Source organism: Ptychodera flava, chromosome 6, assembly GCF_041260155.1.
Source record: "Ptychodera flava strain L36383 chromosome 6, AS_Pfla_20210202, whole genome shotgun sequence".
NCBI classification, from domain to species: Eukaryota; Metazoa; Hemichordata; class Enteropneusta; family Ptychoderidae; genus Ptychodera; species Ptychodera flava.
This window is the reverse complement of record NC_091933.1, coordinates 42,149,374-42,165,955: the sequence shown is the minus strand read 5'-3', so window position 1 is coordinate 42,165,955 and position 16,582 is coordinate 42,149,374. Positions and strand designations below refer to the sequence as shown.

Below are 16,582 nucleotides of genomic sequence, written 5' to 3'. Positions count from 1 at the left end.
AGCACTTCCATTCAGTTAACATCATTACGCCATTTATTATGCCAAGAAAGATGAAGCCAAGACATTTTGCCCTCCCTGGTCTCAGCCAGAAATGGTTATACCTTACAGAGTTTTTTCCCACGGAATGAAAACAAATGTACTTGGGCTGAGGCCCAAGTACAATAATAATCTTTATTACCCTTAATCATAATAATATTACAATTCAATGATGAATGTACATCTGAGTTGTACTGTGATAAAGGGTAAATGGAAACGGAAAATAGCAAATGCTAGTCTAGTCCATTCCCAAAGCCATTTGATGTTAAAGCAAGGAAACGAAGAAGAAAAAAGAAAAATAGAAGATTGTTTTGGCCCAAGCCACTTTTCATAGATGTCGATAACACCATATGCATCTTTAAAAATTCTCTCACGTCTGCCAGACACTGATATGAGGAAATGTGTCTGAGAGAATCCAGCCCTTACATGTTTGCGTTTTCTATGTCGCCGACTCGCAATGGGTGATTTTTTCATCGGTAAAAAATGACACTTTCCGATTTTATTCTTTATCTCTATGACTCGAATCTCCGGTTGGGGGATGCGAATCCTTTTCACATATAGTATGACGTTGCCAACTCTTTCCTTTGACCGGAAATTTCGAATGAAGTTTTAGTTCGTCGAACTTTAAGTATGGTATGTGATAGGGGCATCTAACAAAGGTTCGAAGTTATTTGTGTCAAGTGAGGATTCACCTGCATGCATGCTTATTCTAAAGCAGTCTAGAATTAGGCCATGCGAAGGTTATATCAGAAGGCAGCCATGAACCAGGGTTACTTGCATGACATTATATTCCACCTTCATGAGAATATCTTTGCTATCAGGATTGGAGAATTGAAGGACAATGCATACCTACGTATATACGCACGCACATAGATACATACACACACACACACACACACATACAAACATACATACATACATACATACATACATACATACATACATACATACATACATACATACATACATACATACATACATACATACAATCATACATATAACACAGATTTTAATCCTCTAGTATTCCGACCGCATTTGAATTGGCTTGAGAGTTTTACGACACGTTATTCATGTACTCACGCCATCTCCTAACAGCTTGTGGCTGGTGGCATGGGAATTTTCAGGTAGGGGACATGGTCAAATGGCTTGGAAATCTCAGTAATGTTACTCTCCACGAGAGAGAAATAAGCCAGGTAAAATTACTTTTGAACATTGGTAAATATTTACCGATTATAGCCCTTAACATACCAAGAAAAGTGTGTGTATACTACAATATGATATCAAACGAATACAGAAAAAGGACTCGTCTTCTGACATAACTATGGACATGTTGTATGCGAACAAAGTGTGTTCAATTGTGTACGAAATTTTAAAAGTAAGGTACATTAGTTTAGTGCATGCAGGTGGCTATTTAGTGTTTAAGGCAAATGAAGAAAAAATGATGCTTTTCCTGGTCGGGTAGAGTAAAATGTGACTCGGGAAAACGTTTTCGGAACAAATAAACAGATGTCTAAAAAGAGAACTAAAGTGAAAAATTAATGAGAGAATGTACGTATTCACCCCCTTTTTTACTTTGAAAATCGAGTTTTCACACTGATCATTAACAGAATGCGTGGGTGGCAGTTACTTTGGATTAAACGGGTACTGTCAGGTAAAGTTGATTTCCAGATTCTTAGGACAGTAACATCTTTGTCTTGGCTAGTGATGTTCCTGACATACTTGTCTTGGCTACAACAACCAACTTATCTTGCTTCTTAACTGAACTGGTTTGAAGTTTCCTTGAGTAAGGCCATTTAAAGAAAATTCTTTGTTTGCTGCGTCCTTGGAATTTTGAAAAACCTAACAGCCAGCTAGGGTAAAAAACAAATACAGACAAAAACCACAAGTGTATTAACGGAAGCTCAATTTTTATATGGTTTCTTTTGGGAAAAAATATTTTTATTTGTCATAGTGTTGACACTGTGTTTGTTTTCCTAATTTTCTCTGAAAACCTACCAGCACGCGGCGGCATAACATTTACAAAAATGGGAAAATATACAACTGATGAATCATAAAAATACTCTTAGGATTCCTACGGTCTCGTTAAAGCAGCTATGTTTGCGATATTATGTCATTTCTGACGATGTATCTCTCTTACTCTTTAATTGGTTCACTCAGCACCGGTCACTTTTTTATCACTCATCGTCATGTCTAATTAAATTTACTCAGTCTAGCACATCTGACCCTGGTACCAGTCCGTCGTCTGCAAAACCTGCTCACTGAGGTATAGAATTGACATTATTATTGGTGTTGAGAAACAAAATGTGATAGATGGTGAATTCATCAGGAAGTGTCCGCTCCCCTCCTAGATGCAAAACGGGCAAATTGAACCAGTCTGTGACATACATGTTATCGCAAGACGAACGATTCCTTTGAAAACCTGAAGAGCAAATAGTGAACTGGCATTTACACTCTGGTGGGCGTTCTAATCTTTCACGATGTTTACCTCTCTGTTTTTTTTAACAACAGACCTATTCTCTGTATTCTCTGGATCTTTACCAAAGTTCAATGACACACAAACCCTACCGAACACATTGAGATTATTTAAATAAACTGTATATATGTCAACCTTAACGAAAATTCACCTTCCAACAGCCTACACATAAAAGACTGACCTTCCAGCCGCCAATAGTTTCTGTGATTTGTTTTTGTGTTAGTCAGGCTATTGACTTTTCAGACTATCAAAATCATACCACTCTTTGTTTTGTGTGGATTCGCTCGGACATCGCATAGATAGTTTAGTTTTCGTCCTCTTGTTTTGGTGAAAAACTGACCTTGTGCTGTATTATGATTTGGATTTCAATTATCGGCAATACTTGCATATCCAGGGTATACATTAGCTATAGACTACTATTATAGAAGCCGTGTTGACTGATGTGTGATTTACCAAAGACCCGTTCTTATTCCTTTTCAACTGTTCAGTTGACCGCACATTTAGCACATTCTGTAAATATGTTTTGCCTGCAAGCTTAGAAACTGTGTACATAAATTCGTTGACTTCCTAGTGAATTTTTATAACAATAAATCTAAATAACCAATATCTTACATGTCCGCCTGTTCGATTTTCATGCATGGTAAAGTACCTGATCTAGCAATTATACTGAGTGACTTTCGTTTCTTTGAAGAAACGCAAGTGTGCATGTGCAAACTAGTTGAATATTTCCCCCCGGAAGGCATCCGGTAAAAATGTTGCGAGGCATCATGTATTAAATAACGTTCAATCTCGCCGTCGTGATGCACGATCACGAGATTTAGCAAATAAACTTTATCCTTGTGTAATTCAGTGTGTAGCCGGTGGCTTTTCATCTATAGGATAGGTCAAATTAACGGTTCCATGGATCTTTCAAGCAAGTCGCATCTGACATACACTACGTCAAGAAAGTGCATTTTGGTAATATAATTTCTCGCGGTTCGATAGTATAGAGAGAAATTGATGTCTTCGCGTTACGTGAATTTGACACGTGGCATTGGTAATTAATGCGTGGGCGGGGCTACGGAGCTTAAAGTGGGAAGTTAGGAAGTAGATAATCAGTCTAGCCAGACACTTCAGCAGCCTACAGACGGGTTCGTCCAAGTTATCATCAAAAAACAATGTTGCTGTTTTGTTTTACGTATTGAGGGAATGAACAAAAGTGGTGAAGTCCGACACCACCCCGTGGTCCTGTGTTATGCATTGTTTTCGGACACAGGTTTCCAGAGAATTTCCCTTATCTTAGGTTTTTTACCTCTGGTTTTTCCTGGACGGCATGCACAGGTGACGCGGGTATTTTATTTCCTTTCATTTGCTTCCGCCATATGCTTCCGCACCCTGGTATAATGTGTACTGTATACTTTGCTCTACTTGTCTGTAATAAAGCTGCCACCTCTGGCTGATCCATCTAAAGCTGCCACCTCTGGCTGATCCATCATTAATGAATGAATGGAGTGGAACGTAATTCATTTATTGGAATGAGAGTATAGAGAAGACATGATGTTGAGTACGGCAGAGCATTTAGAAAGAAATCTAGACATCGAACTCTTGGTGGCAGCATACCAGATGAAGTGCCCGACGCGCGATACTGTGAGACTCACGCTGCAAGGAAGCCATACAGACGTTGTCAATGGTGAGGTGTGTAGGTATACGCATGGTCTCAAGAAATGTCATAAACGACCCTATCCTTTCCTTGCGTAAATGAATGAAATTTGATATCGTTGGGTTTTTAGTCGTATTGTTTACATTTTGAATTTGACTTTTCGTACCGAAAGGACAAACATTACAACTTGCAGAAGGTATTAGCCGGTTTGGCAAGAAGATAGCTAGTTGATTTTGATTGCAGAAGGTACGAATCCAAAAAGTTCCTTCAGGTCGACATCATTGTCACGTAATCATTTAAAGTGATTAGTTTGGTGGCTTTACGGTTTGGTAACACGAAAATATGAATAGCATACTTTCATGCTTTCGGCTGCTCAGTGTTGCAGGGCTGCTAGTGAGGAGATCCTTGACTGCAGTCAAGATAGCTTAACCCCAAAGGTATCACTGAGATAGTGCGTGATAAAATGACTAGTTTAATCGGTATGAAAAGCATGGCAAACAAAAACGAGGACAAATTCTGCATATTTAATACAACATAATTTCAAAGTAGAAGGCAACAATCACGGACAGACGAATAGATATTGAACAGGGATAGTAGCTGGTCGACCTGGGGGGATTTTTCAACAATCAGTCACAGTGCATATTCTCGTTCATTTTGCTGGCTGTGCACACGTAAGTACTCAAACATTCACAAATATACTGGTGTAAGAATCATACTGTCATACATAAATACATACATACATACATACATACATACATACATACACACACACACACATACATACATACATACATGCATACATACATACATACATACATACATACATACATACATACATACATACATACATACATACATACATACCAAATCCATTCAGATACCACTGTTGACATATTGTTGTATTGTACCTTGTTATTATTTTCGTTTGCAGCATACAAAAGGTACATGTAATACTGAAGTGGCGCCCTCAAGCGTTTGCCATGCCTTTCTATCCTGCCGTTTCGTGGCCACACATAAATTGCTCTTCTATATCTTATAGTTCTATTCTTTGTTAACATATTATTAACATACACTTAATACAGGACATTATTTCAGCCATTTTGATATTTTTCGAGTCTGATCCGTCCAGAATATAAAAAAGACGCTGCACCTGGGAGAAAGTTTTCTCGATAGGTGTATTTATTGTGAATAATTGTACGACAGAAGCAGCAAGGGCGCAGACCGAGTAATTTCCAATTCGATTTCAGTCGTAAAGTATTTTTCTAAAATTTGAGTGGCAATACCCGGGGTGGCAATAGTGTAAAGACGAGTTATCAAATCTTTGAATTCAACCAACCAATGACAACGAAAAAAACAATGCATAAGGCTGCATTCACAAATACATTTGGGGGAGAAAGGCAGGGGGATTTGAAGATATTAAGGGTATGTTGGGGACATTTGAAGGGGTTTTGAGGTCTTAAAAGGGGATTCGAAACGAAACTGTCTCTGATTGATATGAAATATGTGTTGGGTTGTCAACAAGTCTCAAAAAATTGTATGGGAAAACCATTTATTTATTTATTTATTTATTTATTTATTTATTTATTTATTTATTTATTTATTTATTCATTCATTCAGTTTATTTATTATTTATTCGGATAACCAACAGGAGCAAAGTCCCGATGACAGGCTCGGCAGTACGTAGGAAACACATGCAATTACGCACAAACATACAATTGACAAAAAAATATTATGATGAACACGAACATGTATTTTGGAAAAGGGTACCCGAAATGAAAGGTTTACCCGTAGACTACGTTGAACGTTCAGTTCAGTGGAATTCGAGTTAAATGAGAACAATTTATCACAGAATGAACACATTTGTATAGATCAGCTAAAATCGGAAACCTTCCTACGATTGTATAGGGAGGCAATTTGAAGAAATTTCATAATTCTGTGTATCCTGAAGAACAATAGCGCATATCTAATTCAAAACATAAATACATGTACTTTATAAATTTCTTTTGAACGCGTTCATCCTTATCTAGAAGATTCTTTTGCCATGAATTCCAGATAGGAGAACTATTCGAGGCCGCTGCGTATTTATTTTAAGAATACATACACAAACATATAGGTACTTTCTGACACCCATAGGCATCAACCAACTGCTCCAGCCTCTTTGTTCTTTGTCAAAGAAAATATTAATTAACATTGAATTCAAGTCTGGACTAGAATTAATTTGTCATGAATAACAATAATTACAGTCTTTACACATATACAGTCCATTTATTAGTCTAGTTTGTCAAAATGTTTTTATGCGCATGCTGTGGGAAGTTGAACAAAAAACTGCAGTTGATACATAAAATAAAACATGCTGAAAAATTGGCCAAAGGGCATAGCAAATGTTCCTTTTAAACATTTTTATGTGATTGCTGTTTTTCTGTTTTAAAGGATGAAGTTTTCCTTTGAGAGAAATATGTCAAACCGGTACCCGTTCCCTGGCAGAGAATCACACACACACACGTGCACACACACACACATATACACACACACACATACACCCACTTACACAGCCGAAGAAATGTGTCAATTCCAAAATCAGGCCATTTTTATTTTGAGGGGGGGTTAATATTATAGCAAGTCAGATGATGGGGCATTTGAACGCGTTTTGAGATTGTTAAGGGCGGCATTTTAAAAAATCAGAGAGCGTGTTTGTGAATGCAGCCTAACATAGCGATGCCCTGCAGACATAGGCTACACACATGTACACATATGAAACCTACTTTTACCATGGAATTGCACAAAGTCGGAAAAAACTACAAATTATATACGCTAAAATTTTCAGAAATGAGGCACAAACAACTGTTTATTTTAGTGCTTAAAAATCCTCAGTGACGTTACGCATACAACCTTCAGTCGAGCATTGAAAATATATAAGTATGATAAATCATCTGAAATGTTTTAGTTCCTATGATAATAAACTAAGAATCTACGTGCATGCCCTTATTACATTTAATATTACTAGTGTCATTATTCCAATCCCAGTGACTGTCTAAATTACAGCCGTTTTAATTTAACTTCACCTAATCGTACTGGCTCATTGTGTGAAGAAGAAAAAAAAATTAAAGAAATCAGTCGACCAGCGAACAAAGTTAAACATATACAATCAATCAATCTGACACTGATCGCGAAAGAATTTTTTGTTCTCCAGTATGTCGATTACCTTTTCCTTTATATCTGCTGAGCTAATGTTGATTGTGTGTCAAAGGTTTCCTACTCTCATGGGACAGTCTTTGCCTATACTAAAGCGCGGACTATATATCAGGCCTTTCCATTAATTTTTCACAATAAAAAAATAAGAAATTAAAAAAAAAATCATTATAGAGATTGGTCATATTCAAATTTCATTCTAAGTTAAACTTACTCGGGAAATTTTTGATTTCAGAAGCATACTCGCACTAAATATTATGCACAGCACTTTACATATACAATAGGTTATTTCTACGACATCTAAGACGCACTTTTGTGAAGCAGTGGTGGCGAAACTTTGGGTGGCGCCCCCATAAGATGAACAAGAATATGACTCGCTCGTTCACGTTGGTGGCACTGTACTCGGCTTCTTCAACACCGAGCAGTTTTGGTAGAGAAGTACACGGCCATATAATAAAGCGTTACCAGAAAATATTTACAAAGCGAGCCAAAACTTAAATATGAATAATGAATAAACATGTAAATAAATAAATAAATAAATAAATAAATAAATAAATAAATAAATAAATGTCTGTTGCGGGTGTGGACGAATACAACAATCTCCCAAAAGCTATCAGGGACTCTAAGTCACTGACTATATTTAAAAATCTTGTAATAACTTTCTGTATTCTATTCACTTGTCTGATGCTTCTTCGTAGTTTTATTTTTTGCTTTTTGTACTTCTGTGTTTCATGTGTTTACGTTTTTAATACCTGTTTTATAATTGTTGTCTTTTATCTATTCGACCTCCATGAAAAGATGTATTTCACCTATGGAGCTATCGAGTAAAATAAATAAATAAATAAATAATAATAATAATAATAATAATAATAATAATCATAATAATAATACCAAAAATTGATTAATAATCGGTCGTCATCATCATCATCATCATCATTATCATCGTCATCATCATGAAACATGTGTTTTCATTATATGGTCATGTGCATACTGTATTAGCATTTATGATCATCAATGCGATATAATTTACATTACGGAAGCTTGAATGGCACTACGTTCTTTCTCGAACGAAGACTGGAGTACACTTTGCTTGATATCGATGCACCTTTGAGTTTGAGGATGCACGCAGTGAGCTTTCAGAGCTTTGCATGTAATATAAATCGATTCGAGTGGCTGAGATATCTCGGTATAGCCGACGTGTATAACATATCAGCAGTACAATTCTGATTTTGAATTATACTCATTTCTAACCCTGCCGAATTTACCTCGGATCATTCACGAATTCACGACAATATAGCTTCAAACGAGAGAGAGAGAGAGAGAGAGAGAGAGAGAGAGAGAGAGAGAGAGAGAGAGAGAGAGAGAGGGGGGGGTTTCAATATTGCGTTCAATAACGCGTGTGCGTATATATGTGTGTGTATACAAAGCTAACTTTAAAATTTTATTTGGCCAACTTATAACTATTTATTATATGATTCCATAGAGAGCAAGGTATCCTGAGATGTCAGTTAGCAAATATTAACCAGCGAAAAGGAGAAAAGCCATTCAATGATTTGGCTGCTGAAAGCATGTTAACTCATTAAGAGACGGGCGTTGTATTGCGTTGTATTTCTATTTTGAAAGAAGTCTTACTTGACATTTCTTTTTCTTAATAATTATGATTTCCTGAGGACAAAAAAGTGTATTTTAAAAAGTGTTTCATTTAATAATGAGTGTAAAGCACGTCCTTGGTGTTAACAATCCGTCTGTTCAGCTGTCATGTTCAGCATTTCGGTATTTTTGTCAAACACACGTGGTCTCCCCGCCCAACCAACAAAGTGGACCACACTTGCAACAAAGAAGTGAGACGTCATAGTATCATCTAAATCGTCGTGTCAGACAAACTGAGTGACAGACTCATACAGTCGCCGCAAATCTTCATTATGCTATTATTGATCGTGAAGAATTCAGTCATGAATAATTTATCCTAGGAATTTTTCCCATTGTGCGCATTAACACCTGCAACAAGGCCAGCCACCACTGGCCTCGACCACATGATAACCCAAGAATTTTATGTCGTTTAGTGTCTAGTAATTAGCGCATCTTCCCAAATATTCTGACTGCAATAAAGCTGTTACCATCAATCTTATCCCGCTTTCACCCCATTTAAACCAGCGAAGTAAGTACATTGTATACAATGGCTATTGTTTTCTGAAAGGCCACGGTATTTGTCGCACGAACAGCTGGGTGTCGATTACTTGCGAGCCAATCATGAAGCCCAAAATCGCCATGTGTGCTAGGCGATACCATTTTAGGGAAAGGACGGCCCACCGGACTACCTGCTTCTTACATCGCAGAATCCTGCATGTATATGGCTCTCCGTCTTTGAAAGCTACAGTATGAGGATATAGCTGGGCCAATTTTCACTTCTGGAAATATATAGATAGACGGAAAGGCCGGCTAAAACTGTGTTCTTCCGAAACGTGGACGTGCGCCCTCATGTTCAAAATAGATGAGCCCAATCAAGGTGCATTCCGTCATTCTTCACATTCTTGCCTGAGTTGCTTTTGAATTCCCCGAGACAGAATCGCAATCAAGGTGAACATCTCAGCTGGAAGAACTCCCCTTCGACGAGTGAGACCCAATTTTTTCTCCAGTACACTGTGAGATGGTAAGGCTATGATGTTTGTGTGCAGTATTCCGACGTTCGAGCTTTTCTTTGTACCGCATATTTCAGCGATAGTTGGTCATGTTTTTGCCAACAGCAACCACCTTCTACTGCATGAGTCAGCCGTGTAACATCTCTCACCTTTACGTTCACAGAACCCGGGCGGCATGGAGACTCCGTTAGATGTTTTATCACATGCAGCATCACTCGTTCAGACTGACGAAGCGAATCGTGAGTTGAAATATTATTGTTTCCTTCATGTGCGTTCTGTTGCACATCAAAGGACAGAGCGTGAGATATTTTATGTCGAAACACTGAAGAGTTTCGTGTCTACCTGTACGACACGGTGTGTGTTGTTGTCGATTATTGTGTGTCTGCGCGCACGGAGCCGTTCAGATGTTGACACACATACCTTACATACATGCATATTTCAGTGGTTGTCTGCTGACAACGGTCAAAACAGTAAACGCTGGCTTCGCGAAAAACACCGTTCCTCATCGGTTATAGACTGGTAATCAGCGTGGATTTCTGGTCTACCCGATCACTTGGTCAACACATTGGCTACTGTACAGTCAACAACTGTGCGCTAAAAGTGCTCCCCATTTCACAATCCAAGAATAGTAAACTCGATGAGTCAATCTGTCGGGTGGAGGTCTTGACATTTCTGCAGGTTATGTCAGCGAATCAGGCAAAGTTTGTTGTACACGCTCTCATAAACAAACGAAGAGCGAAACCAAAAACACTCGATCGTTGTGGAAATATTAGGAACAAATATTATCGGCTGCAAGACCTACAAATCCCGTGTTTACGCAGCACGGGTAGCAATGATATTAGAGAGACTGCTCGATCAGTTTGTAACATTGCTATACGCAAGCAGGGCTCTAGTATTTCTATGAAACGGTAACTCAATCCAAGACTAGGGGTTTAAGCCCCAATGGTTTGTATCTGCTACTTGGCATTCTTTAATTCTCAGCATGGTGGGGATACATTTCATAGTAAACGGTTGTTCATTATATTCCACAAAGAGTACCATAGGTCAGCGTAGAAGAAAATAATCAGAGAAAAAGGCGACACTTGTGAAGACATAGCAGCAGCCTTGTCTCACTGTTTCGTGTGAATAATGCTACCGCTAGTCAGAAAACCTGCGCATGCAGTGCTATTCGTGACAAAATGAACTGCGATTACAGTACAGAATCTTGCCATGGTATTATCTGCATGATTGCACAGATAACGTGAACGCCAGTCATCAGAATTTAATATGATTGTGATACACTTCTAATAATTTGTGAAGACAATGATTTGGTTTTGCTGATAGAAAAATGTACTGACATGTTTGGATAACGGTTTCTGAAGTTTTAAATCATTTTCACTGTGAAATTGCCACTTCAGCGCTGAATAGACCTGAAAACACGTGTGACCTTTGCACTCCCCTGAAAAAAGGGAAACTGGGTGAATGCAGATGTTATTAAAACCAGAAGAACCTCCACGTTTGGCACAGCAAGATAATGTGTTCCCGCTCCCAGAGATGGGGAATTTATGAAGGCACTAAAATGTCAGTTGCAACAGGTTACAGGGACTTGTATAAACAAATTGTCTCAGTGCTGATGGCAAACTTTGCCTGCCAAACCAGTAAATCTGCCTGTCAAACGGCGTTGCACTCTCAGTACATGTAAAACAAAAATTTTCCTGTGCCAGTAATACAAATTTGCTGACTACTGAGATCATCCTTATCAGTTTATAAAGAGGGTTCAAGGTCAAGATTTCACACTTTAGGTCTTAATGTTTGACATTCAACTTGTCAGTATACTATTAATATAGGTATATTGTAAGCCCAGAGAAATGTGCTCGCTCTATCAGCAAGGCATGCGGAATTCACATTTCATTGCTGGCATTATTGGAGATATAAACATCAGCTCTGTTTTATCCACACTTTGCATATTTTTGCTGTTACAATGCTAAATGAGGGAAGGTCAAGTTTTTGACATGAAGAATGTGTAATGTATTATTGACACTCATCTTTGCAATTGCAATTGGTTTCAAGTTGGATATCTGGGTTGGACCAAAATTCATTTGCTGGGACAGTCCAAGGTTTCAGTGAGACGAAAAAAAGGCTTTGGGTGATTGTCATGGTGGAAAATAAAAACACCATGAACATTGTTTTGAAAACTTGACGTTTTCTTCATATTGTATTCAAGTGTTTCAATTAGCATTATATATATGTCTGTATGTTAATTTTTCTGTCTATTGTAGAACAAGGTTGGGTTGGAGATATTCCTATTGATCAATTTTACAAGCAAGCAAGAATGTTTCTCTGGATTAGGGAACGTGCAACTGCTCAGGTGTAAAGAATCTTTAAGTTTTCAGTGTAAAATTTAAATTTTGCATCAACCATTAAAATAATTTAAATTTCCTTCACTGATGAGGTAGTTCAGTTGTAGACAAATAATTTCATCAAAGTCAGATAAATCATTTTTGAATATGTTTTTTGACTGATTGGCAAATTTCTGTTGAATATTGGATGATATTATTTAAACTGACCATTGTAAGTTTGTACAGTGAAATGGAAATGGGCACTGATGGAAATAAAATGGCAAACTTTTGTTAATTTTCATTTGATCAGGAAATATTGCAATGTTTGTTTCAAGAAAAATCTTGAGTTTTTTAACTCTTCCCTATTATTTTCCAAAAGTAATTTTTTCAATCCATGATGAATTTCTGACTGGACAAGAGGAGGCTACTGAAATTTTTTTTTCAGATACGGGAAAGGGAGAGAATCTATAGTTTAGCTGTCCCTGCACGGCTTTCATTATAAAATGATGTAAGCTGTTATTCTGAAATCAATTGCCAACTTCCCTCTTAACACTTTTGAAGTGGCCTACAGGGTCATAATTAGATAAGATAACAATGCACTCTTAAAAGTTAAAGTTGACCATAAAAAAAACACCAAGATAGACTTTTTTCTGTGTTATCTCATGATTTTATCTCAAAAAATATGAGTTTTTAAAATACATTCATTCCAACATCAGCACGTTCTGCAAGTAGGTTGATTTTAGAGTCAAGGGTGAAACACTGATACTGTCAGAGAAATCAATAAAATTCTAAATTTTCATCTTTATTTAAACACAGAATATTGGCAGAAATTTCAATTTCAAATATATTTTTATTTGAGCTATTATGTAAATGATGGTTTTTGAGCTTACAGCCTAATATGAAATCGGCATGTTGATCTATAATTTACCACAAATCATACGCAGGATGGTTAAAAAATGAAAGTTAAAAGAAATGCTATTTTACTTTTGTAGTGAAGAAAAGGTTAAATAAAGAATAATGTATCTATAATTCAAGTTTCCTCTTTCATGACTGCTGTCTTGCAGAAATTTCTAATGCAAAACTGCCTTCAGGTTATCTACTTTACATAGGTACATGATCTAATAAAGAATTTAGAAACAGGCGAAGTCTTCTCCTTTCAAACAGTTCATACAGTCTGCAATATTCATTGGATTGGATATACATAACCATATAGATTAGTCAGAGTCACGGAAAACAACAATAAAACTGGCCGATTTTATCCGTTTTCCTATTGTATCAGGTGGTGATTGTTTTTGCTCTCAGAAACACTCGTCTACAGACTGCTGGTGTTGAGTTACATATGTATACTGTGTTTAACCTTTAAGTAGCTCTGCTTAACTTGGTGGTAACAGGATATGAGCTGTATAGAAAATCCCTTGGCTTTCTCATTCTCCCTGGAGAATTTTAGATGAGACACTGAGTAGAAACTAAAGCAAGAAATGTCTTTGTGCAGTCTGTCTGTTTTTCTCTGAGTTTATTTGCTGTTTTATATCATGTCTTCCATTTCTTCCCCTCTTTCACTCTCTCTCTCTCTCTCTCTCTCTCTCTCTCTCTCTCTCTCTCGCACACACCCTCTTTCTCAGCTGAAAGGAAAGTCTTGGGTATCATACATTACCCCTGAGAGATTTGTTCTAATTTCCTTTGGCTGTCCTCGAACTTTGTATCGAGCTATCTTATGCTGAATTCAGTTATGTTTAAGTTGGCTGATATGAAAAGAATTGGAATGCTTCTGAAACAGAACAACCGTCTTATAGTTTTATAACAAGAAAAGAAACATTGCATGAGTATTGGGGAAATGACAAAGCAGTATTCAGTGAAATCAGGATGATAGAGAAACCTCAGTTTAGAATTATGGCGTAATAGGTATTATTTGGTGCCATGTACATCATTCAGTTTAGTTTGCTGTACAAAGGTTAGTCTCTCGTCTTAATTCTGTTGGGAATCTGCTTCATACAAAAGTCTATACCGGTAGTTTTTCTATCGATCCAAGAATAAAACAAGTTTGCTTTTTGATTATACAAATTTTCGCTTGAATATCTAATAACTTTTTGGCAAATTGGATGCTAAAATGACAGAAATCCAGGTAAGCTGGTGTACACTGACATTGACATCACATTTTTTGCATCATCTAACAATCTTTGTTTGGAATTTCTGTCAAATTATCAAAGTATGCGTCAATGACATGTCTAGGAATGTATATCTGCATTTACTAGAATACATAGTGGAAAGGTTTATGGTTAATATGTCATGTGAGATCTGTGCTGATTTTTTGTGTCATTGATTTGATGTTACAGTATTTTGATGAACCATTTTAAATTTTAAGAAGTTTTATACAATATTGAGATGGCATATCCAGAGCTTCTTCCATACATATGTCTTCACTCAGACAAAAGTTATCCTGAAGTTCTCTGCTGCAAATGGTTGATCAGACTTTATTGGACCAACCACAAAATAGCAAATTCTGTGTTGTCCATCATAGTCTCATCACCATTAATATCGATCAACTATTCACCAAAGTGTCACACAGCTGTCCTTGCCAAGAATTTTGCCATGATGTCAAATTAGAAAAATGTCACTTGTTTTGGAAGAGAATTTGTTCAGCAGTGAAATGAATGATATGCCTCCTACTGTGCATTGATGATACAAACTTTCTTGGAGAGCTTTGCTTGTTTATACCAATGTTGTCGTCCAGAATTGACTCCCATGGGGGGATGGACACAATCTGAAATGGCATACTTGCCATTCTCTCATTCAACTAGCCTACCGCTACAGAGCAGTGGTAAACAACCTGTTTTGTTGACAGAGGCTGAGCAAGGCAAAATGTTTCCCCTCATCTGTCACAAAATGGCCTTTCCACAGTTTCAAACATTTCACGTGTACCTGACAGGACTGCAGTCACTCATTGTATTGGCAACACAGCTACCACCATTCCTTTCTGCCAGAGGGATAAAAGATGGGCTGAAAGAATTTCAGTGTGTCGTTGGCCTCATTAAAAATCTTGAAGGTGATGTGTAATAGAGATTTCACATCCATTGTTTCTTTAGCTGGAAGGGGACCTTCATATCTCTTCAGTCTGACCTCCAGGGCTTTCAGACCCTGAGATGCCGCGCCACCCTGTAATCATCTTGTGTCTCTCAGGCAGCCACCTGTGATATTATCACCTCCTGCCTGGTCTGCCCTGAAGATGATTGTTTTATGGCCCTATCAATCCATCCATGAAATGAAAATCACAACTGTGAATGCATATACCTTTCTCTGGGAGTACCCTGAGTGTCCCCTCAGGGGATAGCTGTGTGTAGGTTTGTAATTAAAGGTGATTTACTTCTTCATACACAATGAAGGAAAGCCTGTTCCTGTGTACAGTGTAGGTGAACTTATTTATGATTGCATGTGAGGTTTGTAATCCGCAATTGGAAAGGACAGATAAAGGGGTCTATAAAGGGTATGAATATAAGTGGGAAGTCAAAAAATATTAGTAATTATGACAACTGTCTTATACCAGCTTTCAATCTTTTCTCACTTTCAACTACATCCATTGTCACATTGATAATACTTTAGATGTTTTTCTGAAACTGAGTCTGCAAGTGTTGCCCCATTGGTAGTTTTGAAAAGTCAATATCCATATTTAAAAAAACACCAAAACAAGCCATTAACACTCATGTGAGACATTTCATTGCATCACAAGTGCTCATGAGTTGTAGATATTATTTTGAAACAACTTTAATGCCTGATTATAGAAACAAGTAAATCTATCTGTATTGATGTTGCCATTAAAATAAATTGCTATGACTTGGTCTTAACCCTATGTGTGTTTTTGGAAGAGACAGAAATGTACAGAAAGACTAGTTTGACCTTTGACAGTGTGGAGGTTATTCAATTCAATTCAATAGCAGACTGTGAGTCAAAAAGTGCATCACAGGCACTTTTTTTCAGCAGTAGCGAATATTGTGGTTTGGCCCAATAGCCCTGGAGCCGTCTTAAGTTTTAAGCAATGAAAGTAACTCCACAGAAAGCAGATGTCTCTCTGTGCCCTGATAGGTTAATTGTCTGTCTCCCAGAAGATGATTTTTAGGGTTGTGAGGTGAATGTGTTGAGGATTGCGTCTGCCCTGCATGCAGTACAGTGTGTGTTATATTCCTCACTTAGCCTTTTGCACTGTTCCAGATGTTGTCTAACAGATGACTGATACTTGACAAGCAGTGGCATCAGTTTCAGAATATTGTCTTCAATTCGTTATATAAAAATATAT

General features: G+C 37.4%; 1 protein-coding gene across 1 annotated transcript in view; it reads left to right on the top strand.

Moving 5' to 3' along the window:
• Positions 1–9,692: 9,692 nt before the first annotated feature.
• Positions 9,693–16,582, top strand: part of LOC139135834 (transcription cofactor vestigial-like protein 4) — a 72,310-nt gene continuing 65,420 nt past the window's right edge. The window contains exons 1-2 of the mRNA XM_070703573.1: positions 9,693–9,987; positions 10,140–10,215. Of these exons, the coding sequence (XP_070559674.1) occupies positions 9,985–9,987; positions 10,140–10,215 (79 nt within the window). The 5' untranslated portion in view covers positions 9,693–9,984. The remainder of the gene's footprint in view (positions 9,988–10,139; positions 10,216–16,582) is intronic.